Genomic DNA, 22,259 nt, shown 5'->3' on the forward strand with positions numbered 1-22,259 from the left:
ACTTTACTAGATTAGGCAGTGCTAAGTTACTAGCGCAGCGCTAGGAACTTTACAGAACTTTAAACTTTTAGACTTATTAAATTATCTAAATAATACTACAACTTTAATTAATAAGCTAGTATACTTAACGCCCTCCTACTTAGCTTAAGTAGCTTAGTAATCTTATCCTCCTGCTTAAGCTCTACTGCTGTGTACGCTTAATAGGAAGTTATCTACTCTATTTAACTAGGAAACTCTACTAATTTTAGTACAGTAAATAAGCCTAATAGAGCTCTAAGTTCCTTTATAATAATTACCTTAGTAGCAGTTAAGCCCTCTGCGTTAGCCTTACATAATTGTTAGATAAGCTCTAATCTTTTTAATTAACTATAACCTATAAGTCTCCTTAATTTATACATAAGTTTAAGTACGTTAACGTTAACGCTAGGTAGGTTATATATAGCTATACGCTCTACTAACTATTTACTTTTATTATAAGGCTTATTAGTTAGCAGAGCCTATTAAAAGCTGTCCTATAGGTTATCCTTAATCTTAGGCTTAATAATAGGCTTAGTAGTCTCCTATCTATTAAAGTTAATAAGATTACTTAGTATATCTTTTATCCTAATTAAGCTGTCTTATAATTTACTTAGGCTAATAGCTATTCTAGTATATATAAAGAAGTTAACTATAATCTTTTATAAGTTATAGCAGAAATAATTCTAGGCGTTACTAATAGCTTTAGTAATAGCTATTCTCTGTTTAAAGATTACTACTTAACCTAAGGTAGGTTTATCTTAATCTAAGATAAGTTCTATCTCTTCTCTTAGGTATACCTTAAAAGGTTTATTAATAGCTACGTCTAGTAGCTAGAGTATTTCTATACATCTAGGTAGGATTAACGCTAGTATAATCCTACGCGCTAGCTTCTTACACTAGGTTAAAACCTAATTAGTTTTATAGAAGAAAGTGTAGTCTATTATAAGTAAGCTCTCTCTTTCCTCTAATACTAGTATAAGCTTTAAATCTAACTATTTTTAGAATAAGGTCTTATTATTATATACTAACTTGTTTACCTTAATAGTTACTTAAGAATTCTACTAGAAACGTTCTGCTATATTAATTAGCCTACTTAGAGTCCTATAGAAGATTAGCTTAGGCTTTAATTAGGGCTTCCTATTAGTAAATATATATAATACTAATATTGCCTACTGCTTAGACTAGCTACTATTACTTACTAAGCTAGTAATTATTCTTTTGCCTTTAAGGTAGTAAGTATACCTATTAAAGAACTTAAAAGGAATTAGCACTTTATCTATATTTAAGATATTAGAAGATAAGAATTAGTTACTACCTCTATTACTAGTTATCTAGTTACTATTTAGGTCTATCCTTAGTAGAGAGCTTTCCTCTATTAACGTATTAGTAAATAAGTTACTAGAGTTCCTTCTTACAAATTATAAGAACTAGTTTATTAAGTTAACATACTTAGAAGAGAGTTTCTAAGACTAGTAGGTAAGATATCTCTAGGATATATCCTATCTTTAGTAGAAGTTGTAGAACTACCTATCTAAAACTTTAAACTCTAATTACTACTTAAGGTAAGCCTTTACTCTCTATACATACGTTTTAACTAGTAAAGTTAAGTTATACTAACCTTCTTATTAGCTCTAAGGTTATTACTATAAAGCGTTTTAAATAATATCTTTACTCTCTATATAAACTAAAACCTTAAAACTTTCTATCTTATCTTCTACTACTTAATAAACTGCCTAAATAACTTAAGCTCTAAGTTAGCCTACCTTACCTGCCTTATTACTAATAACGCCTGTAGACGCCTATAAGCAAGGCTTACTATCTTATACCTCTTTGCCTATATAGTTTTATATATAGTAGGGGGTATTTTAAAGTGCTAGGTAGCTTCTTTAGCTATTAGAGGTCTCTACGCGCTATCCTACTTAAGGCCTGTAAGGTATCTATACTTTTGTTAGGTACCTTTAAAGACTTCCTTCTTCTAAATTTAATAGTAGAGGAAATATAAGATTAGTTAGTACTTTTTCTGTAAAGAAACTTTGTTATAATTGCAAATCTTTAGAGGCAGAAGTTTATATACTCCTACACTAAGCGTTTAGCTACTAAGGAGTTTTGCTACTAGGCCTAGCTTCTACTGCTAAGAACTTAGAGCTTAAAGAGTATTAGGGTTAATTTTAATAAAGGGCGTTTACGTTATAGTAAATATAGATAAATAGTAAGTAATAGAGCTGTTTACTAAACTAGAAAAACTTTAGTGTATAGAATAGAGATTAGTTTAATAGAATTTAATATTGTCTGTGCTGAGACACAGCTTAGTATACTATTGCATTAGATCGCTTATAATTCGGCCCGATTGACCCCTGGCTAGCATTCGACGAAGTGGGCAAACTTATACGGTACATCTCCTCAGCGTTAGTGCTCTGCGGTCCACTGCGTCGGGACGGGACGCTTCGCTCCGCGGTAGGGTAACATTCTCATGTCGTTAGACTGAGCAAGCTCTCTTCTCCGCGCAAGCTGTAGACGCTGCTATTTCGAGCCCTCTATGTCTTCTGGCCAATCGCACGACCCATGGACAGAGCATTAGTTTGAGAGATGGTGTATGGTTTCGTCAGCAGAGGCGGCGAGCTCTCCTATTCGTATACACTCTCGGCTTCACCATTCCACTATTCGAGGAGCTCCACCATATCTGTGCTATGAGTAGATACTCCGGCCCTTTTCTTTGCAACCCCTTTAGATCGATAACGCATATTCTAAATATGTGGCTCTCCGTATACTCTCTGCATAGGAAACGGCGGGCTCAACAAGCATCTATCTTAGCAAGTTCAGTATTGCTTTTCCCCCAATAACGCCCTACACGATAAGAGAGTATTGGTATTGGATGCTTGATTTCCAGAATTGTACATTGAGCAAACTATCGGAAAGATAAGATTAGAGTGATTGTTGCATGACGTGATGAACTCTCTTACTTTCTGGTTCACACCTAGCACCGAAGAGCTGGCGGTATGGGGGAACTCTGGCTGAAAAGCACTTGATTCTTGAACGCACTTCAATAGTTAAAGAAGTTCAAATAGCTGTGTGTATTTGAGTGCCTTTTAGCTGCCGATCGGTTTTGAACAGCCATTGCTTCCACATGGGTAGTCTCTATTGTTGATGGTATGTGTTCAGTCTCGCAGTGATGTACTCATAAATTCCTCCACGACAGCTGCTATGAACATAGCATGGTGCGTAGGCACAACAAACACTCCGATAACGCAAAACCTGGACGATGTTATTGTTACTTAGCAAAACTGTTTTACTGACTTTCCCATAACAAGCGCAGAATCCTCATAGACAACGTGGTCTGCAGCTGCTTGACGTTCAGAAGGTAAAATCAGATTACAATGCTTATCAGAGAGGATCGACGCATTCGAAAGTCCCAGTCACCTGGGATTGCTGCCTGATCGCGTCTCCTGTGTTCCATGAGCAAGTTTCCCACTTCCAGCTTCACCTTGAGAGCAGTACCCCACGCATAAAAGCAGTGCCTCACGTTCCCCACGACCCTCTCCTCTCTTTCCAACACATAATTTCTCAAACACATCGCACACAACTCAGCCCCTCATCCAACAACATTTCGTCAACATGCCTCCCAAGAAGGTTGCCGACGCGGACGGTGCAGCCCCAGCCAACCTGATCCAGGGCTTTGATAGTCGCGATTGCAAGCTCCTCGCTGCCGCGTTCATCAGCTCGATCGGTCCAGATAAGGTGAGTACATGCAGTTAACCATGGTTATCCCTAGCACCTACCATATGCTCGAATGGAGTCTATCGACTTTCATCGCCCACTCATCACACTTCAACACCTTTACATGCAGATGAGACTAACCACAACACAGTACGACTATGACCTTTTCGCCAAGCTCACGGGCAACACCGCCGGCTCGCTCAAGAAGATGTTAGTACAGACTTACAGATGTAACCTTTCTAGAAATTAACACTAATCGCCTTATAGGTGGCCTCCGATCAAGAAGAAGGCCATCGACACTCACGAGTCCTTCGGTATCTGTGAGCCATCGTGCTCCAAATCCTTTGGAACGCTTGCTAATTAACAAATACAGTTCTCAACAACACAGGTGCGACTATTGGCGGGGGAGTAGCCAAAGCTAGTCCTGCTCCCAAGGCCAGTGCGGGCAAGAAGCGCAAGACTACCGACTCCCCTGATGGCGAAGCCGACGAAGACGTCAAGGACCCTGAGCTTAGATCCGCTAGAGCCAAATCCGACACTCCGAAGAAGACGCCTGCCAAGGAGAAGACTCCCGCCAAGGAGAAGAAGCCTCGTGCGAAGAAGGTCAAGACTGAAATCAAGTCTGACTCTGAGGGCGGTGAGAACTCTGCTGACGGCGGCGACGGCCTTGGTGAGTATGCGTTCAAAACTAATATCTTGAAATGGATGGATAGCACTGACGGAGCAGTAGGTACGAAGGGAGAGCCTGAGATGGAGATGGAGGTCTAGCATCTTCCGGAGTGGCATGGGTGTGATGCGCGCTTTGTCACGTGTATTCTTACCTTCTTGCTTGTCTTCGCTGGCACCGCTTATCGTCACTAGCTTGGAGGTGTTGCATCTACCAGCTCAGATGTTCCTTGGGTAGTGAGGCGTTCGGAATGATACCCTGGGTATGGAGTTTGGGGCCTTCTGAGGTTTAGATATGTATCTACACATCTCGAGAGTCGGTTCTAATACAAAGCTAATATACCACTTCTCAACATTTCTAAATTTTCTACATACTGTTACGTCACTTACATGATTGCCTGCATACACTGTGGCTTGGAAAATGACAAGAGTAAGCGAAGATAATTGTCTAGTCGAGGTTGCGTGCACGTGTGATGTCGGACTCCCGAATGTCATCTTCCGAACGCCCGACGGCTCAATTCCGCGCTCACAAAACATCCTGACTAACATCACCAACGACTCGCACATCACGCAATTCCAACCATTCAAAGCAAGTCCCAGAAGCCACCATGTCTTCTCACACGTCGAGAATACATATACCTTGCATGTTCCATCTCCCAGGACCATGAGACTAGCACGCAACTTTGCCCTCTTCTCAATCCTCCAACGAGCATCAGCGGAGAACATGACATTCTCCCCCTTGCACCAAATCCAGCAATTCTTCTCCTCCAACAACAGCACACCCACCTCAAATAATAACAGTACGAATAATAACACCGCCATGTCCCGCCTCGCCCCCGTACTGAGTATCTCTCACGGCGGAGGCCCGCTGCCCATTCTTGGCGAACCTTCACACCGCAACATCACCGCCTCGCTCAAGAAAAAGGTGCCCGCGATACTCAAACTCGGCACCCCGCAGCAACCCCGAGCTATCGTCTTGGTGACAGCGCACTGGTCGACGGCGAAAGTTACGATAAGTAACAAGGAGAAACCTGGGCTACTCTACGATTACTACGGCTTTCCACCTGAATCGTACGAGCTGAAGCACGATGCGCCAGGGAGTGCAGAAATAGCGAAGGAGGTAGAGAAAGCCTTGAAAGAGAAGGGCGTGGAGTGTGCATTAGACGGGGAGAGAGGTGAGTTGAATTCCGAAAAGAAAAGAACATGACAGCTGACAAACACAGACTGGGACCACGGCGTTTTCATCCCCAGTACGTACCGCCAACTCGCACGACGATGCAGAAACTAACAAACGCTACAGTGATGCTCATCGACCCCAAAGCCTCAATCCCCCTCATCCAAGTCAGCGTGCTCGCCTCGGAAAACCCCGCTCAAAGCTACGCCATCGGACGCGCTCTACACGCTCTCCGCGCGCAGAACATCGCCATCGTTGGTTCCGGATACGCAACGTTTCATAACCTGCGCCTTATGTTCTCGCCCGTCTCATCGACGCCACAGTTCAAGCAGGAGAACGTGAAATGGAGCGATGCGGTTACCGATGCAGCGATGACAGACGACGTGGAAGAAAGAGCGCGTAAGTTTGAGGACTGGAGAAATTGGCCTAATGCCTGGCAGATGCATCCTAGAGGTGGTGCGGAGCACTTTTTGCCGCTGATTGTTTGTGCGGGCGCGGCGGGCGAGACGCGGGGGAGGAAGTATTCGGATGAGATTAATGGGTTGGATATGTGGAGTTATTATTGGGATGAGGCGTGAGGGGAGTGTGATGGGAGGATTGTGGGCAGTGTGATTAGGTGAGGAAAAGTTGTGTTGGAATTGGGGGAAGAAATGGAAATGTGAATAAGAATTTGGATCTCATCGATTCTTATACTTTTCCAGTTCGTATCTGTTGTCTCCTTCTCCTTTGGTATGGTGATAGCCTTAGCGTGGTCTTCTTCACCACATTTGCTAGCACGACAACCATTTGCCGATAACACGACGCTCTAACTCCGGATTCTCATCTTCATTCTTCTACACGCTCTTCTACCGCCAACGTCGAAACAGCCATCACAAGCCACGATATCGGACCCCATTCCAGGAAGGCCCCATCAGAAGCAGGTTTTCCAGCAGCCTCAAACAGTTTGATGGTCACGAGGCCGACGTTCATATGGATGCAACTAGAGACGTTATGGCGGAGTTAGAACTCAAGAACACAACCAGAATCGACTCCGAGGAATTCATGGAAGTGGCCGAGTTAAAGGACGAAGCAGAATCTGACGACCGTGGCTCTACGAATGAGAACACTACTGCGGACCACTTCCAAACCTTGCTTTCAATATCGTTCCGCCTACCGAGGATGGTCAGGCTTCATCAAGTGCGAATACAACTGTCACGACGAAGAACATTACTCGCAAAATAAGCTGCGATATTGGTGCAGCTGGTGCGGGAGATGAAGACTGGAGAGAAGCCAAGGAACATGACAGCCTCATGTCTTACGAGTAAGATAGGCTACCTTATGTCCCTAGCGAAGTATGTCCCACAGGTGAAGCGCCAGGGCTATATTGAGGCGATCTTGTGGATTGAACATTATGGGCGAGAGAAGCTTGAGGCGGAGGGTTCGATGTAGCCCGAACGGAGCTGGTGAGATGACGTGGGATACTCGAGATTAGGTTCAGTACTGCCGTGCTGTGCAATGGCTCGTAGATGAACAAGGCCTACGCATTGCTCCAACCACAAGGACAGGCTAATACATCTTCTCAAACTATAATTTACTCTCACAACAAGCTGCGCCTTACACATTTAGAGTAGCATCTCAACCTCCCAGGTACGCCTTAACATTACCAGACTCTCGCTAACAAACAACAGGGTATCCATCCTTAACCATAAATCGTCACTCCAAACACCCCACCCATCAACCCCCCTACAAAGCAACCACCACACCCACCACCACAGCCGCCACCGCCCCACAAACAAACGCCCCCCTACCCATCAACCTCCCAGCCCCACCCGCCACATCCCGAATAACACTCGCCTCAATATCCTCCTCCTTAGCATGTATACTCGCAAAATACTTCTGCGCATCCGTCGGCAGAGCCGCAAACCTATCCCCACACATCAGCCCAACAATCCCAACAATCTCAAGGGAAAGAAACTCACCACTCCGGCGTCGTAGTATACGTAACAACCGTATTCGTCGCCGTCACACCCTCGGGTATATCTTTCTTGCCCGTCGACTCGTATGCGTATAATTCGTTCCAGGCGCTGTTGTAGGCGGGCTGGGTGGTGACTTGTGCTGCGTAGGAGGATATGGCGGAGTCGAATTTCGCGGAGATGGAACTTGCTTGTTGGGCGTTGAGGGTGAGGGAGGAGGAGGATGTGGGTTTTAGGATTATGAAACCTGCGAGGGTGGAGGGGGTGAGGAGCGCGAGGGTGAGGGTGAGGAGGGGGGTGGATGGCATTTTGATGCGGTGGTGTGGTGTGGTGTGGTGTACTTTGGTGTGATGATGCGAAGTAAGTGTATGAAAAAAGGCGAATTGATTTATATATCTTCCTCAACTCTCAATCCAAGTCTCTGTTTCAACTCAGCAGTCAAGTCAAGTCGAGTCGCGTCCCGTCGAAACACACCCTCCCACCCCAAACCTTAAATACCCCCAACCCAACCCATCCCATCCCTTCGCCCATCCTCCAAACACAAGAAAAATTAATTACCCAAGCACCAAACCACCTCGTATTCCCCACTGCAGCCTAGCCCACAAATTCAGGCCCCCCATCTCTAAACCACACACACCCCTGCCCGACCCCCAATACAGCTGACCGGTTCCTGGACGCCGCCTCCTTCGAGTAACGACGGAGTATTGGTATGGCCCGTTTGGTCGCGTGATCCGTGTTGTCGGGCGGGATGGTTTCGCTTTGGGATCGTGCCGAGGTTTTTTTTACTGGGGAGTAGGGTAAGCACGCACTGCGGGATATTTTTGTTGCGCTGTATGCAAAAGTTGTGGTTGTGGTCGTGGTTGTTTGACGCATGTTTGGCGTTGTGTTACATTGTGGGTGCGGAAAGTTTACTTCGCGGGAATGAGTCGTTGGTGGTGTTTCGTTTCTGGGGTGGCTAAGTATAGATGCGCCGTGGTGTTTGAAACTTTTTGTGCTGGTGGGGTGTTTCGTTTGGGGATGGTGGTTGTTACATGTGGTTGTTTCGCGAGTAGTGGTGGATGGGATAGGGCTGTGGAGTGGCTTGTTGCTATTTAAATCTCCGAAGAGGGGAGGAGTTGATTGGTGAGGCTTTTTACAACATAGACTGGATCGACATACAATGAAAATGCGACTGTTCTACACGAATATAGGTTCAACTGATAAACAACCGATGGTATTGTTACCAGCCTTGATAGCTTCGATTATCGTTCAGGAGGACAGTAACCCATACTGCCAAAATTTCAACACTAGGGTACATCACAGTGCCTGTTAAAGTGAACTACACAATTATTTGGGCATATGTAGCAGTATAAAAGTAGCAGTCAAAGCGCATACAACCAAAAACACACACTCGAAAGATTATTACATGATAAATTATGCTCAAACGCCATAGCTTTCTGGACCCGAGCCAATGCCTTCTATGAGAGAAAAAAAAAAGATCCGCAACCAAATGGAGGAAGGGAGTACGAACGAACAAACGAATGAAGAAGAGCGCAGCAAAAAGGTCGCCAAAAACTACAAAACGAGTATGAGAACGGCAAGGAAGAGATTGGAAGTAGCTCACGCGCCTCTCTTTCCCAGTACCGCTCGTTCCCATAAAGTGCTACCCCTCGATATATCTGCAAGTGCAGATGTCCCATCGTCAATCCACCACGCAACGCAACGCAACGCAACGCAACGCCATGTCCAGTCACTAGCCGCAGTAAAAAAGTGAAGAATTAATCCCATTATGCCTGTCCCGTCCTGTCACTAGGGGCCTCACCTTCATAGACTCTTCTTTCCATTGTTTCTTGGCAATCCCGCCTTCCTCCTCATCTCGCGATCTCCCTCGGCAAGCCACCTGCTCGCCTTCACAAGCTGCACGACGTTGATCAGCTGCTTGCCGAACATGACGGGGAACGAGACGATAGCTAGAACCCATGGCACGGTCGAGTCCATCTTGTTCGCGCGGGCCATCTCCATAGCACCCGCCGACCACGGGCTGGCGAAGAACATGGAGGCTTTGGGAGCTGCGGGTGTGCCGGGGAGGAGAGTAGAGGGCTCGTTGCTGGCGGAGAAGAGGGTGGGGGAGAGGAGCGGCGATGAGAAGGATAGCAGGTAAAGCGCGATGAAGAAGATCTCGTTCATGGCGCAGAAGGTGAAGAGAACTTTCTGTGGGAGAGTCAGCACGATTCGACCAGATCTCTACACAGCAGGACTAGCAGATGTGTGTGAGGAAATGTGTATGGAAGGCAGGCGTACGTTGTTTGAGTAGTACATCTTCAAGATCCAGCTCCGGCTCTGATCGACGTTCTTATGGCTCTGCCCAACGCCGCCCATGCTCAGCGTTGCGAACATGTGGATGTAGTGGCTCGCCAGATCAAGTGAGATTAGACCCTGGAACACGATGCTCCACCGCGGGAAAGCTTGCGCCAAGAAGACGAGGAGACACGACGTTGTGCACCTGTCTGTGACCATGTCCAGCACCGCGCCGAACTTTGTGCTTTGTTCGAAACGCCGGGCTGCGTAGCCATCGAGGGCATCGAGGAGACAGGATACGCTGTAGAGGAGCGAGCATGTGCGGGGGTGGAGGGGCATGTAGTAGAGCGAGGCGAGCGCGAGGACGATGCGCGAGTATCCTGGGCTTTTGTCAGCGTGATCTTCACAGGGTGAGCGCGAGGAATTTACCAATAATGTTGGGGATGAAAAGGAAGATATTCTCCTCTTCCTCCTCCTGTAGTTGGGGCCTGGCAGCAGTGCCGTTGCTGTTGGCTGTGTCTAGTGCCGCGACCATTGTGAAGAAGAAAGAAAGGTGTCCACCCGAAACTCCAGTCTTAGTTTGGGATTGTTGTGACTTTTCTACCCCACCGCCTCTGGTGTCGCGTGAGTGTATGTGTATTGGTGACGTCCGGCTTCCTTCGGTCCTTCAGGCAGTAGAGTGAGCGTTGTTGGGATCTGACAGTCTTGGCTCCAAGTTTGGTCCGCTTATGCGATGGCGTGTCCGGCCGGAATGCGCGCAGAAACCGAAGAGACGCGGGTCCAATGATGGCGGACGTGCGCCAAGAAAGCTGTTCAAAGTCGGAGGTTGATGAGCCGATGCAGGAGGATGCGCAGGGGTGCAAGGTCGTCGCGGGGCAGTCTCGGAGGGTGTGAAAACGTGAGGACGAGGTGAAGGAGTGTACGTGGCAAACAAGCAGCCGAGAAGAACGTCAAAAATATGTTCTTTGGGAAATTGGGAGATGAGAATCGCCAGCCAGTGCTACCGGCTGCGCGGCCTGGACAGGGGTTCTTGGCGAAGACGTTGGATTCCGCCCGTCACCCACCCGAGTCCATGGACAAAAGCAAAGAAAGAGCATTTTAGAGTTGATGACATGTATTTGCAGTGCATATTCGAAAACATGTACACATTTTAACTCTACAAACATCACCTAGCCGCTGCCATCTACAACCCAAATGCTATTACGCTCGCCCCCCTCATTTTCGCACGTACTTGCTAATCTTCTTGCTCTTCTTCTTCGCTTCAGCATTCTTCTCCTTCGCCTTAGCCGTACTCAACCCTCTGTCCTCCTTGCCCTTCTTCCACCCCTTGCCCTCCTTACGGAGATCTCCCGCCTCAAGCTTCTTCTTGTCTTTACCACTCAACTTCTTCTTCTTTTCTTTGGCTGCCCCGCCATCAGTCTTGTTTAGCGCCGCGCCGCCCTTTTCTCTCTGTGTAGTCTTCTCCTTCTCCGACTCGAACCACTCACGTCTTGGTCTTGCTTTGATCTCGTCTTCGTGCATGATCAGATTCTCGCCACGCTTGAGGTCGCGCTCGGTGATGCTAAGGGCACGCTCCTCTTTTTCTTCCTTGAGGACTTCCTCAATTTCATCCTCAAGGTCGCGTAACTTCTTCATCCACCTGTCCGTCTCCTCTGCAGGGACCTGTCGGCTGACTACCTTCGCGCCTTGGTCTCGCGAGGCCTTGACGGCTTGCTTGACGACCTTACGATCGGGCTCTGCAGCCAGCGTACATGCTCGACCAACTCGTCCAGCACGGGCGGTACGACCAACACGATGGAGATAGATTTCGTGACTCTGAGGCGCTTCGTAGTTGATGACTGTGGAGACGTTTTTGATATCAAGACCACGGGACGCGACATCAGTGGCAAGGAGGTAGGATGATTTGCCGGAACGGAACGCTTCAACGGATTGTATACGCTAGAACCATGTTAGTGAATTGGAAAACTGGCACCTTTCCGTTGCTCATACCTGTTCTTGGCTCATGTTGCCATGCAGCTCGCTTGCTTTCAGTCCGCAAAGAGCGAATACGACTCGAATCAAGTGCGCGTCTTTCTTTTGTCTGAAGAATATAATGACTCTCTCTGTGTAGATCTTTTCACAGATATACATAAGGTAAGCGAGTCGTTTGTCTTCCTTTCCATGCCTCAATCGCACAAACTCTTGCGTCAGTCCTGCAACCGTTTGCTTCTTCGCATCGACCATGAGTCGTACGGGCTTGTCCATACCCACGCGAATCAACTTATCGACTGTGCTGGTCATGGTGGCGGAGAAGAGCATCGTCTGTCGGGACTTTGGGATCGTAGTCAGAATTTCGTTCAATTGCGTCTCGAAACCTTCTTCGAGCATGCGATCAGCCTCATCGAGAACCAAAATTTCGAGATGCTCGACCTGGAACGAAGCCGAGTTATGCATGTGGTCAATGAAACGACCAGGTGTGGCGATGACTACGTCAGGCCTCGTCTTGAGAACCGCCTCCTGCTCACGGACAGAGAAACCACCGGCCATCAACGCGAAAGTGATGTCTGTGAATGCAGCAAGCTTCTTGGCAACGTTGAAACATTGGACAGCCAACTCACGCGTCGGCATGAAGATAGCAACTCGCGTGGTTGGAACTTTCTTAGGTCGATATAGGAGACGTTCGAGGATGGGAATCAAGAAAGCAGCTGTTTTACCGGAACCGGTCTCGGCTCCTCCGACAACATCTCTTCCTTGCATGGCGATGGGGACAGCCTTTGCTTGAATTGGTGTTGGTTCGGTGAAGCCCACAGACGCAAGACCTTTCATGATCGGTCTTGAGAGTGACATGCCCTGGAATGATCCAGCACCTGATTTTGCGCCCTTCTTCTTCTTTATCTGAACACTGTCTTCAGGCGCAAAGAACGCAGCTGCTTTCTTCGCCTCTGCAGCATCCTCCTTGTCACTCTCGTCTTCGCCATCGGTTTCTGCGTCGATGTCCATGGGATGCGCGACATGTGGTGCGGTTGAGTCGTTGTCAGAGTCGGCTCCAGCTTCTTCTGCATCGCTACCATCTTCTCCAGAGGCCTCCTCATCCTCATCCTCTTCATCCTCACTGTCACTTCCAGCTCCCATTCCAAATCCGTCTGCGGCTAGTAGCTCGTCGTCGTCGCCAAAGCCCTCGAAGTTGTCTTTGTCGGACTCGTCTGCCGAGTCTTGGTCTACAACTTCTGCGGCCTTCTTTTGATTTCGTCGGCGCTCAATGATGTCGTCGACATCCACAGCTGTGCCCCTCTTCTCGCCATTCTGTTCCTGCGCAGTCGCAGCATTGTCAACTCCCCAGCCGTCAAACTCCTCGACGAATCCAGTGTCAATGTCGCCGACTGCAAACTCGAAGTCGCTGTCAATGTCGTCGTTCGCCTCGACGTCCTCGCCGGGGTCTGCGATTTCCATCTCATCTTCAGCCTCAACATCCGGCTCAGGCTCGCCTTTCTTGCCCTTCTTTCCTTTCTTCTTTTCCTTTTTCGCCTTCTTGGATGAAGCCTCCTTCGGCTTGACGTTCAGATCCGGATCCTCTGTATATTTCCTCTTCTTCCCTTGCCCAGAAAGTCTCTCGGCCGCGGCGAGCTCTGCCAAACCGCCATCGTCGGATACATCATCGTGGTCGGAGATTGTGAACACAAAATCGTCGTCGAGGTTTGGTGCCATGTTGCTGAAGACGTCCGTCAATTGATGCAGACTTGCGACAGGTTGATGCTGCAGACCAACTCTGCTGGCAGAAAAAAGTTCGGGCGATCGATGCAGGGATGTGAGCTTAGCGCGTCGAGCGCTTGTTAGCCCCGGTGGAGGGGGAACGTATTCCCGGGCTACATTGCCTTGCGAACAACACGACATCTCCCTCTAACCTCACAAGTCAAACACAGCTTGTCCAATGGCTCTCACACTGATACACAATTGCGCGATTATCCTCGAATCATGGACATTGCAACTCTGAACTACGACCGTCTAGGGAAGTCTACACACAGCCTACGGCTTCTGCCTGATTGTCTGCCTGAAACTGCGGCGCTATGGCAGGCTCCAGCCTTCAACATGCCCGGATATACAGCTGATGCAGGGCAATAGCTACCTATGAGTCATCGTTCAATCGCTCGAAAATAGGTACAAGGCTTCCAATCCAGTCACTGTTCATCGTTTCTACTCCTACATCCCTGTCCGCTCTTGCACGTCAGCCTGATCCTGGTCAGCTGCTCAACATCTGTTCCAATACTTTTCTCTCAAAACCTCTCTTTGTTATTTCTCTTTGCAATACAACTTGACATTAGCATTCTCTCTACCCGTCAAGATGGCTCGCACCAAAGATACAGCCTGCACACAAGCAGTGCGCGCGCGAAATACAGCACTACCACCACCCACCACGCGAGTCCTCCGCTCCCAAACTACCTCTCAGCCCTTGTCCCCAAACACGTCGAAAGTCACCAAACCACGTCCCCGCCGTCGCCGTCAAGACCCCTGGGCACCCAAACGCAAGCGCAGGCCAAACCCAAACCCGAAACCCCGTCCACCCCCACCAACCCATTTCACCTGCCGCATCTGCATTGAAGAACGCCCTACCGCCGACTTCATCAAATACCTCTCTCCAAACCGCGGTTACTGGACGGCCTTTGACATACCCGCCCCCTGCATCGCCCACCTAACCCGGCACCCACGGCTAAAAAACGACCCGGTATGCAAATCCTGCATAGGCCACAGCATGTCGGCGCGCCTCGACACCCTGGGCGCGCGCCAAGTTGGCATCGGGTGTCTGGAGCCCGGGTGCACCGAGCCATGGAGCTGGGAGTTCGTGATGCACTATCTCCCGGGCGGGGCGGTGCTAGAGAAGTACAACCTCGCCATGATGCACGTGTGGAAGCAAGACACCACGCCCCAGCTCATGACGTGCATCGCGCCGTCATGCGCGCAAATCGGCCTCCCGGATGCCCTCGCTCAGGGCTACCCCCACGTGTCGTGCCACGCGTGCAGGCTACGTCAGTGCGCTGTGTGCCTTGTGCCCTGGCATGCGGATCAGACGTGCGCCGAGTACGCGGCCGCGAACGTTGATGCGCAGATGTCTGCCCCCGAGAAGGAGACGCTGCGACTACTACAGGAGAAGGACGGCAAGCGGTGTCCGAACTGTCAGCTGGTTATTGAGAAGGACGGCGGTTGTGACAGCATGCTTTGCCCCGGCTGTCAGACGTTCTTCAACTGGACGACGGCTGCCAGCGTCGTCCCGGGCTCCACTAAAGCTGTCTCCGCCACCCTCTATCCGAATGGACCGTACGTGCGGACACCGCAGAACGGACCAGTCGTGTGTGAGATGGATCGGCTTGAGGGGATCGTTCCTCCGCCCGACCTGGTGGGAGATGTGAAGGTATATCAACCTAAGGATGGTTTTATAACCCGATGAGCAAGACGACGATTTTGTCGCCGCGTCGGCTGTGGATGACCTTGTACGGGCTGGGGACGACCCAACGATGCATAATTAGCGCGACGAATAATCTGACTTGTAACCGATCTGTTGGAACGTACGAAGATAAACCTCGAGTCGTATAGCCCAGGAGTAATAATCGCAAAATCATGACATATCTCTATCTATTTAGTATCTAGACTACGATTCTTAGTAGCTAGATATTCGTTATTAAAGTAGGATGATTTATCTTTTGTAAAGACTTTAGTTTTCAATCTCTGCGTGTGGATGTAGCAGTACCCACAATATATTATTACAACATTAATAGATAGACAGAAAGATGCGCAAAGCTCGTAAGATTCCTTCCCCTCTTCTATATTCTCATCACCCGTATTACCTATCGCGCTGAAAGCAATCTTACGCAAAACCATTAGTTGAAATGATAAAGTTCATCGAAACATCAAGAGCCAACGATCGGTTTTGCGGAGCCCCAAGGCTCCAAACAGGGGTAAATTTGACTGTCTGACTTTTTGTTTCTCCAATTAATTACACGTATTCCCCTTCCGTACACCCATTCTGCATTCATTTGACATTTGAAAAGAAACCAAACACCTTGTCCTTCTTTTGGAACCTGGGTCGACTCGCCCGCCCCCTTTTTCGCCGGAAAATGCGCATCCTGACGAGCACCCTGCCCCCAAAACGCCGAACTTGAGAGTGAAACTAGGTGAAGCATTACAATTGATTAGAGCGATGAAAACCCCCAACCGCGTCTCTGTTGAAGTGTGTGTCTGTGTGTTTGTGTGCAAACCTTTTTGTAGTTTTCTAGTAGCGCGACGAAGCATTCCTTTTTCCTACTTTTTTTCTAGTTTTGTTGTTAGAGCCCCCAAAATGGCTTGGGATACAAACCGAAGTCGGTGGTGCGTCTCCAACGTGTTGTATAGTCGCTGTGGGCGAGGCCTGCAATATATTCTCAGGGAGGCGGTCTGCTGAGGCGCTGTCGTCTCGGAAGCGCACGATGGTGCAAATATGACTGGCACAAACTCATGTCAGAATCCACATGGCCCCAAACAGAATAGGAGAGGGGTGGTTTCGAACATGCGCAAGCTTAGCTGGGAGAGAGGCTATGCCACCGTCGGTGCTCCATTGGTGGCATGCTCGGACTGTTGGCGCTTTGCTGCTTGGTGCTCGCTGTCCTGTATTAGCACAATTGTCAGCATGAGAGTATGATTTTACTCCTGAGACGCCGGAGAACGTCTTGGAGTTTTAGCGAGCCGTGATTCACGCACGTCGAGTCCCGTCTCGGCCAATGGGCGCTTCACGCCCTTACTAGTGTCTTTCTTCTTCTTTTCCTTGGTTGGCTTCTTTGGTCTGGTCTCGCCTGGTACGAACACGTCGTCGGGAAGTTGAGTGCTAGGAGGGTTAACATGCAGTCAGAGGAGTAAGTAGCGGGTAGTCTTACTTGCGAGTGTGGACCACCTTAACAGACATCGTATCTTCGTTGTACATGTCCGACGTCATGACTGTGCGTTTGAAGTCGGACACTGGGTAGGAGATGTCGAGCGATTTTGCACCTTCTGGAATACAAGTTAGGGATCGGAGAAAGAAGGTTGAATGGGAGACGTACCTGGTGGCAATGTAAGCCCAATGTAGAAGGTCGATGTATAGATGATGTGATCAGTAGAGTTGTCCTCGAGGGGAGTTGATGCGTCTTTGACCATGTAGTCAAGGTTGCCTTGTATGACCCTGTCGACCTGATCTTCGTTCGCGCATCGATGGATACGCTCAAAACTCTTCGTGTACGGGCGCGCGACCTCGACGCCAGCCTGTCCTTCGTCGATGCCCTTGACGAGGAGGCGAACCTTAGATTGTACCAATCCAGAGAAAGTGGAATTTGCCTCCTTGCTGCGACTTGCTGCAACTACACTTAAGTAGTATTTGTGATCTTTTGTGAAGAAAGAGTGTCGTTCAAACAAGGCGTCCCAAGATTTCTTCCCTGAATGTATCTCATAAACAATCTTGTCCGCGCGCTCGAACTCTTGCATCATGATGGCTCTAGTTGACAAGCCGATGGTGTGCGTGGCGCACATGGACGGAAACGCAGGCGTGATGATGGGCATCAGATGCTGTCGGTCTCCAGAATATATCTAAAGAGGTCAGCAAAGACCTGCGAGGGTAGAGACGGACCATACCGTAGGATTCCAAACGCGGAGGCCAAGTGTTCCTTCTTCGATATGCTTCAGCAGAATAGGCTTTGGCCATTGGTACTTGTACATCAAACTGAAGAACTTGGAGAGGATAGTGGCGCCGCATGCGAACGGATAGAGCTGGCAGATGCGGGCGACCATGATGGCCCATGCAATTCCACCCGGGTAGCCAAATACTGCTCCGTAGATGGCGCGTTCTATTTATGCGTTAGCTCCAGCTGCAGTAATACACAAGCCGACTTACGGTTCGACCAGAGCTTGATTGCCCGCAGCGCGTGACGGAAGCTCTTGACCTGTGGCACCGACTGCAGGAGCTCTTTGGTGACTCGAGTGCCGTTGACACTGCGCATGGCAGTGTCGTCGAGGTTGCGCAGCATGGTCTTGTCGATGGTCTCCAGATCCTTCGATATGTGCGTCATGGTTGGCAGCGACGCAAAGATCAAGTCGATGCTCACTCCGCGGTACTCCATCTTGATAATAGGCACGAAGGCGTCGCGAACAGGGTTGAACTCGGTGATGTCCTCGGCGCGCGACATCTCCTTGAACGTGGACGGGAAATGGTCGAAGAAGTCGTCGAGAAAGACATGCTTGGGCGCGACGAGCAGTGTGTCGATATCCGAGGCTAGATGGGACGGTCAGCGGTGGAACCCAATACAGGACGACGCGTATACGCACTGGGACCGTAGACGCCGAGGGCATAGCTGCCAAAGCAGAAGATCTTCCCGCCCGAAGCATCCACCGTCGCCTGCGCCAGGCCCTTCTTCTTGCTCACGCGGCGGACGAACTCCTCGACGACCTTCTGCAGGTGGTTGAGGACCGTAAGCCTAGACCGAGTCAGCTGCCTGATGCACCGCCCAACGCCGATGCATGTACCTGTTGTTGCTGCCCTCGGTGCTCTCAAAGACGTTCTGGCGCTTCAACGCTTCAACCAGCTCGTCGTTGAGCTTGTTGTCTGCTTCCGTGGGCTGCGCCTCGGATATGGCGCTGGTGATGCCCCACTGGCGCTTCTGCTGGCCCTCCATGCTGACGGCTGGGCGACGGGGTCGGGTGCGTCTCGCTGGCTCGGAGGTGCTGCGGCGAGCTGGTGCTGGGGAAGTCGCAGTCGGGTCGAGTTGCACGTGCTGGTGGGTGTCGGGGGATTGTCGTGGGCGGCGTTGGGAGAAAGGAGAGACAAGATAGTTAGCGCTCCCACACGGCGACGACGCGACCTCGAGACATGCTTGGGGGTTGTTGGAGGAAGTTCGCAACGAGCCATGGCAGACATACGGACGCCAAGATGCGCGTGCGGCCGACGCGTCAAATTACCGATGCATTGTTCGGCCATCCCTACGTGACCACCCCAGACTGTCACTATGGCACGTCGACTGCCAGTACACCTCTCGCACAAGAGCGCCCTTGCGCTGCTTCCACCGTCGAGTATTACTCCACCAATTGAAGCAGTACGACGCGTGCACGACAAGCACTTTGCTCGCTGGCCGCCTCATCTCAACTTGATCTATCCCTTCCTTGCGTCACCATCCCAGACCACTGAACAAGGAAATGAATCAGGACCTCCGCGCTTGAAAGAAGAGATACGTGTACGAATTGAGAAAGTAACCAAGAATATTCAACCATTCCACGTGTCTCTCAACGCGGATCCGCCTGGCACCTTTTCTCGCAGCAAGAGGAGCCAGACCGTCTGGCTTGGTCCCTCAACGCAGTCCGTTCAACAGCTGCACGCAGCCCTGCAGACTGAGTTTACTGATTGCGACTCTGACCAGCGACCTTTCACGCCTCACTTATCGGTAGGTCAAGCCCGGAGTGACAAAGAGGTGCAAGTCTTGAGCGAGGAGATCAAGAAGAGTGTTTTTGAGTATATGATTGAACATGACAAAGGCGCACTAGACTGGCACGTCGACACAGTCTATGTCATCGAACGCAAAGGCTTCCACGACCGGTTCAAGGTCGTCGGCGCGATCGAACTAGGGAAGGAACAAGACGCGTCTCAGCCCCTCAGTTCTTAGCAAAAAACTCCCGCAAGTTATCGTCAAGCCACTTAACATCCTCTGTACTCTGTCCTGGTCCACCAGCCCAGTGCCCCCAGATACTCGGGAAGACCTTCAGTGTTCCTACCCCAGCTTTCATGCTCTCTACTTCAATCTCAGAATCCTCTGGTGGAAAATACAAATCCGTCTTTGAAGGCAGCACGAGAGCCTTCGCCTTGATACCTTCCATCGCTTTCTTGAAATCGCCGTTATATGGCTCCTGCTGCGAGCAGTCCCCAGCTTGCCATGTATGCGCCATGACCAGCATGTTCTCTGGGTCCTTAGAACACGCCCAAGCCTCCCAAAAGCCAACCAGAAAATCGTCCAGATCTTTGAAGCCGAGCGCCTTCTCATGCAGTCGCTCGCGGTAGAAAGCCTGCGAGAAGCCCCAGCCCGCGTATACGCGTCCAAGAGCCTTCAAACCGGCCTTTGTCATCTCCGGGGTAAAAGAAGTATGTTCAGACTGAGCTGTTTGCAGGTCCGCCTTGGCAACACCTGCCGAGCTGGTACCCTTTGCTGCGAACAACGCCGACTTGACGCCCTCCAGGAATACCTGGTTGTGCAGACTCGTCTTCGCGCTTCCACAGAAGGGAGCAACAATGTCCATGAAGTCGGGGAACTGCGTTGCCCATTGGAAAGTCTGTCCTGCGCCCATGGACCAGCCCAACACGGCACGTGCATGTTTGATACCAAGGTGTTTGGTCACTAGCTCGTACTGCGCCCGTACGTTGTCGTAAAAAAGAATTTCAGGGAACGGACGCAGGTCTGGCGTATTCGACGGTGACGAAGACTGCCCGTTTCCAAATAACGCTGGGATGATGATGTAGTACTTTGAAGGATCGAGTGTCTTGCCAGCGCCTGTGAGCCAGAGGTTGTCGGAAATTACTGGCGTGATGAGGTTAGCTTCGAGAAGTAGGAGGAGAGAATAAGGGCTTTACATACATCCGGAGTACCACGACGGGTAGATGATGGCTGGCGAGGAAGGGTCACCGAGCGTCTTGTACGCGATGAATGCATTTGGTATCTTCGCGCCAGACTTGAGCGTGAAGTCACCGAGCGCATATGTTTCATATTCTGGTGAAGACATGTTTGGATATCAAAATTCTTGCAGTACAACAATTTCCCAAAAATGAAGCAATGGCAGCAGCTGACTTGAGATATGTACCAGTGAGGCTCACATAGCTCCCGGCTATCAAGCCCATTATCTATTCATGTTGTTCGACCGAACTGATAGCAACGCGGGGTACCCAGGTTGCTAGATACCACCGACATGGCGGGGTTGCATGACGTTATTATCCGATTTTCCGTATGTAAGCGTAAGCGTGAGCTTACCTACCAGCTCGTCATTCCGCGTCAATGGAGCGTCTTTCGAAGTCCCGGAATTGGAACCGGAATTGGAACCGTCATTTGCCGGACAAGAAAAATATATCTGATCGAATTTCTGACCATTACGAAAACATATAAAAAGTCCACCCCATCCATCCAACCCGCCGGTAAACTTATCCTGCTCCAGCAAACCCGCTACAATAATGGCTTCCGACCGCACCGACGCAGAGAAAGCTATCAAGCGCAATCCTCACCCGGACTTCAAAAGCGTTGAAGCCTCCCGTCCCCCCTTCGATCAAGGCTCATCATGGCACTTTACGCAAACTCCCTCCCCGAACTGGAAACCTGGCTCGGGCGCCAACACGTCTTCCTCGAAAGGCCATAGACAAATCGACCCGTATGCGCCCGGCCGCCCCGCGGTGAACAACTACAAGCTGCTTATTTCCGGCATTGTGCCTCGACCTGTTGCCTTCGCATCAACAATCAGCGCAGATGGCAAGTCGACCAACCTTGCGCCCTTCAGCTACTTCAACCTGGTAGCCCATGACCCCCCGATGTTCGTAATTGGCTTCGCGGGCGGCCTGGACAAGGCGAAGGATACACTGGCAAACCTCATAGCTACGAAGGAGTGCGTGATCAATATCATCACGGAGGAGTACATCGAGGCTGCAAACTACACGTCCATCGATGCGCCGGATGGTGTGAGCGAGTGGGCGTTCAGCGGACTGAAGCCTGCGAAGAGCAGTATGGTGAAGCCGGATCGCGTGCAAGAAGCGGTGTTCAGCATCGAGGCGAAGCTGACCAGTACGCATGAGTGGACGAGCCGGAACCCCGAGACGCCGGACAAGAAGACGGGGGTTACAGTGTTTGTGGAAGGCGTCAACTTCTGGGTGAGAGAGGATGCGATTGATGAGGCGGGGGTGTTGATTGATCCTGCTGTAAGTGCTTATGCGTGGAGTTTTCTTCCTCGACGAATGCTGATAGAGATAGGTCATGAAACCCATTTCTCGACTCGGTGGTATCACGTACGCTCGTTCAACGGAGGCTTTCGAATTGCCGCGGCCGGATTATGCGCAGGTTACGAAGGATCCTGAGGTTGCGAAGTTGGCGCTGCCGAAGGTTGATGGACAGCTCGAGTAGCATGTCTCACTCTGTTGCTTGTGTTTGGCGTCGTTTCTGACTTTTGAAGTGCGCGCGAGAAACTGTAGAGGGTAGAATGGGTAGACGTGCGACATGCGATGATGTGGATAGAGGTCGAACTAGATGATACATGCCTACAGAACTGCAAGGCATATGTAGACAGGTTGAGGAAATAGATAGACGGCGCTGATCGTGTATCCTAACATTGTCAACAGTAGCGGTCTGCTCACCAAGGAAATGCGCAAGACATTCACGAACCCCACATCCAATCGGCTCACTACCGGCCTAAACAATGCTCTACACGATCGTACCATGTTGCTTGTCGCTCGCCCTTTCTTAGTCTGG

At 49.9% G+C, this 22,259-nt stretch overlaps 11 protein-coding genes across 11 annotated transcripts; 5 read left to right on the plus strand and 6 right to left on the minus strand.

Annotated features, from left to right (window-relative positions):
- The first annotated feature begins 3,446 nt into the window (after positions 1–3,446).
- On the plus strand, positions 3,447–4,685 carry P153DRAFT_400833 (uncharacterized protein). Its single transcript, XM_033671855.1, has 5 exons — positions 3,447–3,753; positions 3,884–3,942; positions 4,000–4,052; positions 4,106–4,402; positions 4,463–4,685. The coding sequence occupies exons 1-5, from the start codon at positions 3,631–3,633 to the stop codon at positions 4,498–4,500; spliced, it is 570 nt and encodes a 189-aa protein (XP_033519142.1). The 5' UTR covers positions 3,447–3,630; the 3' UTR covers positions 4,501–4,685.
- A 256-nt stretch (positions 4,686–4,941) lies between these two features.
- On the plus strand, positions 4,942–6,253 carry P153DRAFT_370661 (Extradiol aromatic ring-opening dioxygenase). Its single transcript, XM_033669091.1, has 3 exons — positions 4,942–5,573; positions 5,622–5,648; positions 5,699–6,253. Exons 1-3 carry the CDS (start codon positions 5,219–5,221, stop codon positions 6,148–6,150), a joined length of 834 nt encoding a protein of 277 aa, XP_033519143.1. The 5' UTR covers positions 4,942–5,218; the 3' UTR covers positions 6,151–6,253.
- A 775-nt stretch (positions 6,254–7,028) lies between these two features.
- Positions 7,029–7,982, minus strand: P153DRAFT_434987 (uncharacterized protein). The gene is made up of 2 exons (XM_033673121.1): positions 7,531–7,982; positions 7,029–7,475 (listed from the first exon to the last, which is right to left on the minus strand). Exons 1-2 carry the CDS (start codon positions 7,830–7,832, stop codon positions 7,295–7,297), a joined length of 483 nt encoding a protein of 160 aa, XP_033519144.1. The 5' UTR covers positions 7,833–7,982; the 3' UTR covers positions 7,029–7,294.
- A 733-nt stretch (positions 7,983–8,715) lies between these two features.
- P153DRAFT_126664 (uncharacterized protein) lies at positions 8,716–9,306 on the minus strand. Its single transcript, XM_033662016.1, has one exon. It carries the CDS (start codon positions 9,158–9,160, stop codon positions 8,843–8,845), a length of 318 nt encoding a protein of 105 aa, XP_033519145.1. The 5' UTR covers positions 9,161–9,306; the 3' UTR covers positions 8,716–8,842.
- Positions 9,307–9,327: 21 nt separating this feature from the next.
- P153DRAFT_301750 (uncharacterized protein) lies at positions 9,328–10,336 on the minus strand (the record flags this gene model as incomplete). Its single annotated transcript, XM_033664404.1, has 3 exons — positions 9,328–9,714; positions 9,805–10,181; positions 10,231–10,336. The coding sequence occupies 3 exons, from the start codon at positions 10,334–10,336 to the stop codon at positions 9,328–9,330; spliced, it is 870 nt and encodes a 289-aa protein (XP_033519146.1).
- A 588-nt stretch (positions 10,337–10,924) lies between these two features.
- On the minus strand, positions 10,925–13,541 carry P153DRAFT_400838 (ATP-dependent RNA helicase DRS1). Its single transcript, XM_033671856.1, has 2 exons — positions 11,791–13,541; positions 10,925–11,739 (listed from the first exon to the last, which is right to left on the minus strand). Exons 1-2 carry the CDS (start codon positions 13,483–13,485, stop codon positions 11,017–11,019), a joined length of 2,418 nt encoding a protein of 805 aa, XP_033519147.1. The 5' UTR covers positions 13,486–13,541; the 3' UTR covers positions 10,925–11,016.
- Positions 13,542–13,681: 140 nt separating this feature from the next.
- On the plus strand, positions 13,682–15,663 carry P153DRAFT_370666 (uncharacterized protein). The gene has a single exon (XM_033669092.1). The coding sequence runs from the start codon at positions 14,120–14,122 to the stop codon at positions 15,218–15,220; it is 1,101 nt and encodes a 366-aa protein (XP_033519148.1). The 5' UTR covers positions 13,682–14,119; the 3' UTR covers positions 15,221–15,663.
- A 786-nt stretch (positions 15,664–16,449) lies between these two features.
- P153DRAFT_301251 (Poly(A) polymerase) lies at positions 16,450–18,446 on the minus strand (the record flags this gene model as incomplete). Its single annotated transcript, XM_033664375.1, has 7 exons — positions 16,450–16,630; positions 16,680–16,794; positions 16,845–17,364; positions 17,410–17,621; positions 17,669–18,046; positions 18,100–18,248; positions 18,298–18,446. 7 exons carry the CDS (start codon positions 18,444–18,446, stop codon positions 16,450–16,452), a joined length of 1,704 nt encoding a protein of 567 aa, XP_033519149.1.
- Positions 18,447–18,770: 324 nt separating this feature from the next.
- On the plus strand, positions 18,771–19,394 carry P153DRAFT_252649 (uncharacterized protein; the record flags this gene model as incomplete). Its single annotated transcript, XM_033662729.1, has 1 exon — positions 18,771–19,394. A coding segment is annotated over one exon (624 nt), but the record flags the coding sequence as incomplete, so codon positions are not given.
- Positions 19,395–19,416: 22 nt separating this feature from the next.
- P153DRAFT_301240 (homoserine acetyltransferase family protein) lies at positions 19,417–20,535 on the minus strand (the record flags this gene model as incomplete). Its single annotated transcript, XM_033664374.1, has 2 exons — positions 19,417–20,333; positions 20,391–20,535. The coding sequence occupies 2 exons, from the start codon at positions 20,533–20,535 to the stop codon at positions 19,417–19,419; spliced, it is 1,062 nt and encodes a 353-aa protein (XP_033519151.1).
- A 215-nt stretch (positions 20,536–20,750) lies between these two features.
- On the plus strand, positions 20,751–22,206 carry P153DRAFT_370671 (uncharacterized protein). The gene is made up of 2 exons (XM_033669093.1): positions 20,751–21,712; positions 21,765–22,206. The coding sequence occupies exons 1-2, from the start codon at positions 20,978–20,980 to the stop codon at positions 21,912–21,914; spliced, it is 885 nt and encodes a 294-aa protein (XP_033519152.1). The 5' UTR covers positions 20,751–20,977; the 3' UTR covers positions 21,915–22,206.
- Positions 22,207–22,259: the final 53 nt, after the last annotated feature.

Source organism: Dothidotthia symphoricarpi (assembly GCF_010015815.1).
Source record: "Dothidotthia symphoricarpi CBS 119687 unplaced genomic scaffold P153scaffold_22, whole genome shotgun sequence".
In the NCBI taxonomy this organism is placed as follows: Eukaryota; Fungi; Ascomycota; class Dothideomycetes; order Pleosporales; family Dothidotthiaceae; genus Dothidotthia; species Dothidotthia symphoricarpi.

What these genes read in the sequence shown, in the direction of transcription:
- P153DRAFT_400833 (XM_033671855.1), top strand. Translation starts at nt 3,631, where the DNA reads ATGCCTCCCAAGAAGGTTGCCGACGCGGACGGTGCAGCCCCAGCCAAC. An exon ending in GCCGGCTCGCTCAAGAAGAT is followed by an intron (nt 3,943 to 3,999) that starts GTTAGTACAGAC and finishes ATCGCCTTATAG; the next exon opens with GTGGCCTCCGATCAAGAAGA. An exon ending in TGACGGCGGCGACGGCCTTG is followed by an intron (nt 4,403 to 4,462) that starts GTGAGTATGCGT and finishes ACGGAGCAGTAG; the next exon opens with GTACGAAGGGAGAGCCTGAG.
- P153DRAFT_370661 (XM_033669091.1), top strand. Translation starts at nt 5,219, where the DNA reads ATGTCCCGCCTCGCCCCCGTACTGAGTATCTCTCACGGCGGAGGCCCG. An exon ending in TGCATTAGACGGGGAGAGAG is followed by an intron (nt 5,574 to 5,621) that starts GTGAGTTGAATT and finishes TGACAAACACAG; the next exon opens with ACTGGGACCACGGCGTTTTC. An exon ending in CCACGGCGTTTTCATCCCCA is followed by an intron (nt 5,649 to 5,698) that starts GTACGTACCGCC and finishes CAAACGCTACAG; the next exon opens with TGATGCTCATCGACCCCAAA.
- P153DRAFT_434987 (XM_033673121.1), bottom strand. Translation starts at nt 7,832, where the DNA reads ATGCCATCCACCCCCCTCCTCACCCTCACCCTCGCGCTCCTCACCCCC. An exon ending in TATACTACGACGCCGGAGTG is followed by an intron (nt 7,476 to 7,530) that starts GTGAGTTTCTTT and finishes GTGTGGGGATAG; the next exon opens with GTTTGCGGCTCTGCCGACGG.
- P153DRAFT_126664 (XM_033662016.1), bottom strand. Translation starts at nt 9,160, where the DNA reads ATGGGAACGAGCGGTACTGGGAAAGAGAGGCGCGTGAGCTACTTCCAA.
- P153DRAFT_400838 (XM_033671856.1), bottom strand. Translation starts at nt 13,485, where the DNA reads ATGGCACCAAACCTCGACGACGATTTTGTGTTCACAATCTCCGACCAC. An exon ending in GCAACATGAGCCAAGAACAG is followed by an intron (nt 11,740 to 11,790) that starts GTATGAGCAACG and finishes ACATGGTTCTAG; the next exon opens with CGTATACAATCCGTTGAAGC.
- P153DRAFT_370666 (XM_033669092.1), top strand. Translation starts at nt 14,120, where the DNA reads ATGGCTCGCACCAAAGATACAGCCTGCACACAAGCAGTGCGCGCGCGA.
- P153DRAFT_370671 (XM_033669093.1), top strand. Translation starts at nt 20,978, where the DNA reads ATGGCTTCCGACCGCACCGACGCAGAGAAAGCTATCAAGCGCAATCCT. An exon ending in GGGTGTTGATTGATCCTGCT is followed by an intron (nt 21,713 to 21,764) that starts GTAAGTGCTTAT and finishes TGATAGAGATAG; the next exon opens with GTCATGAAACCCATTTCTCG.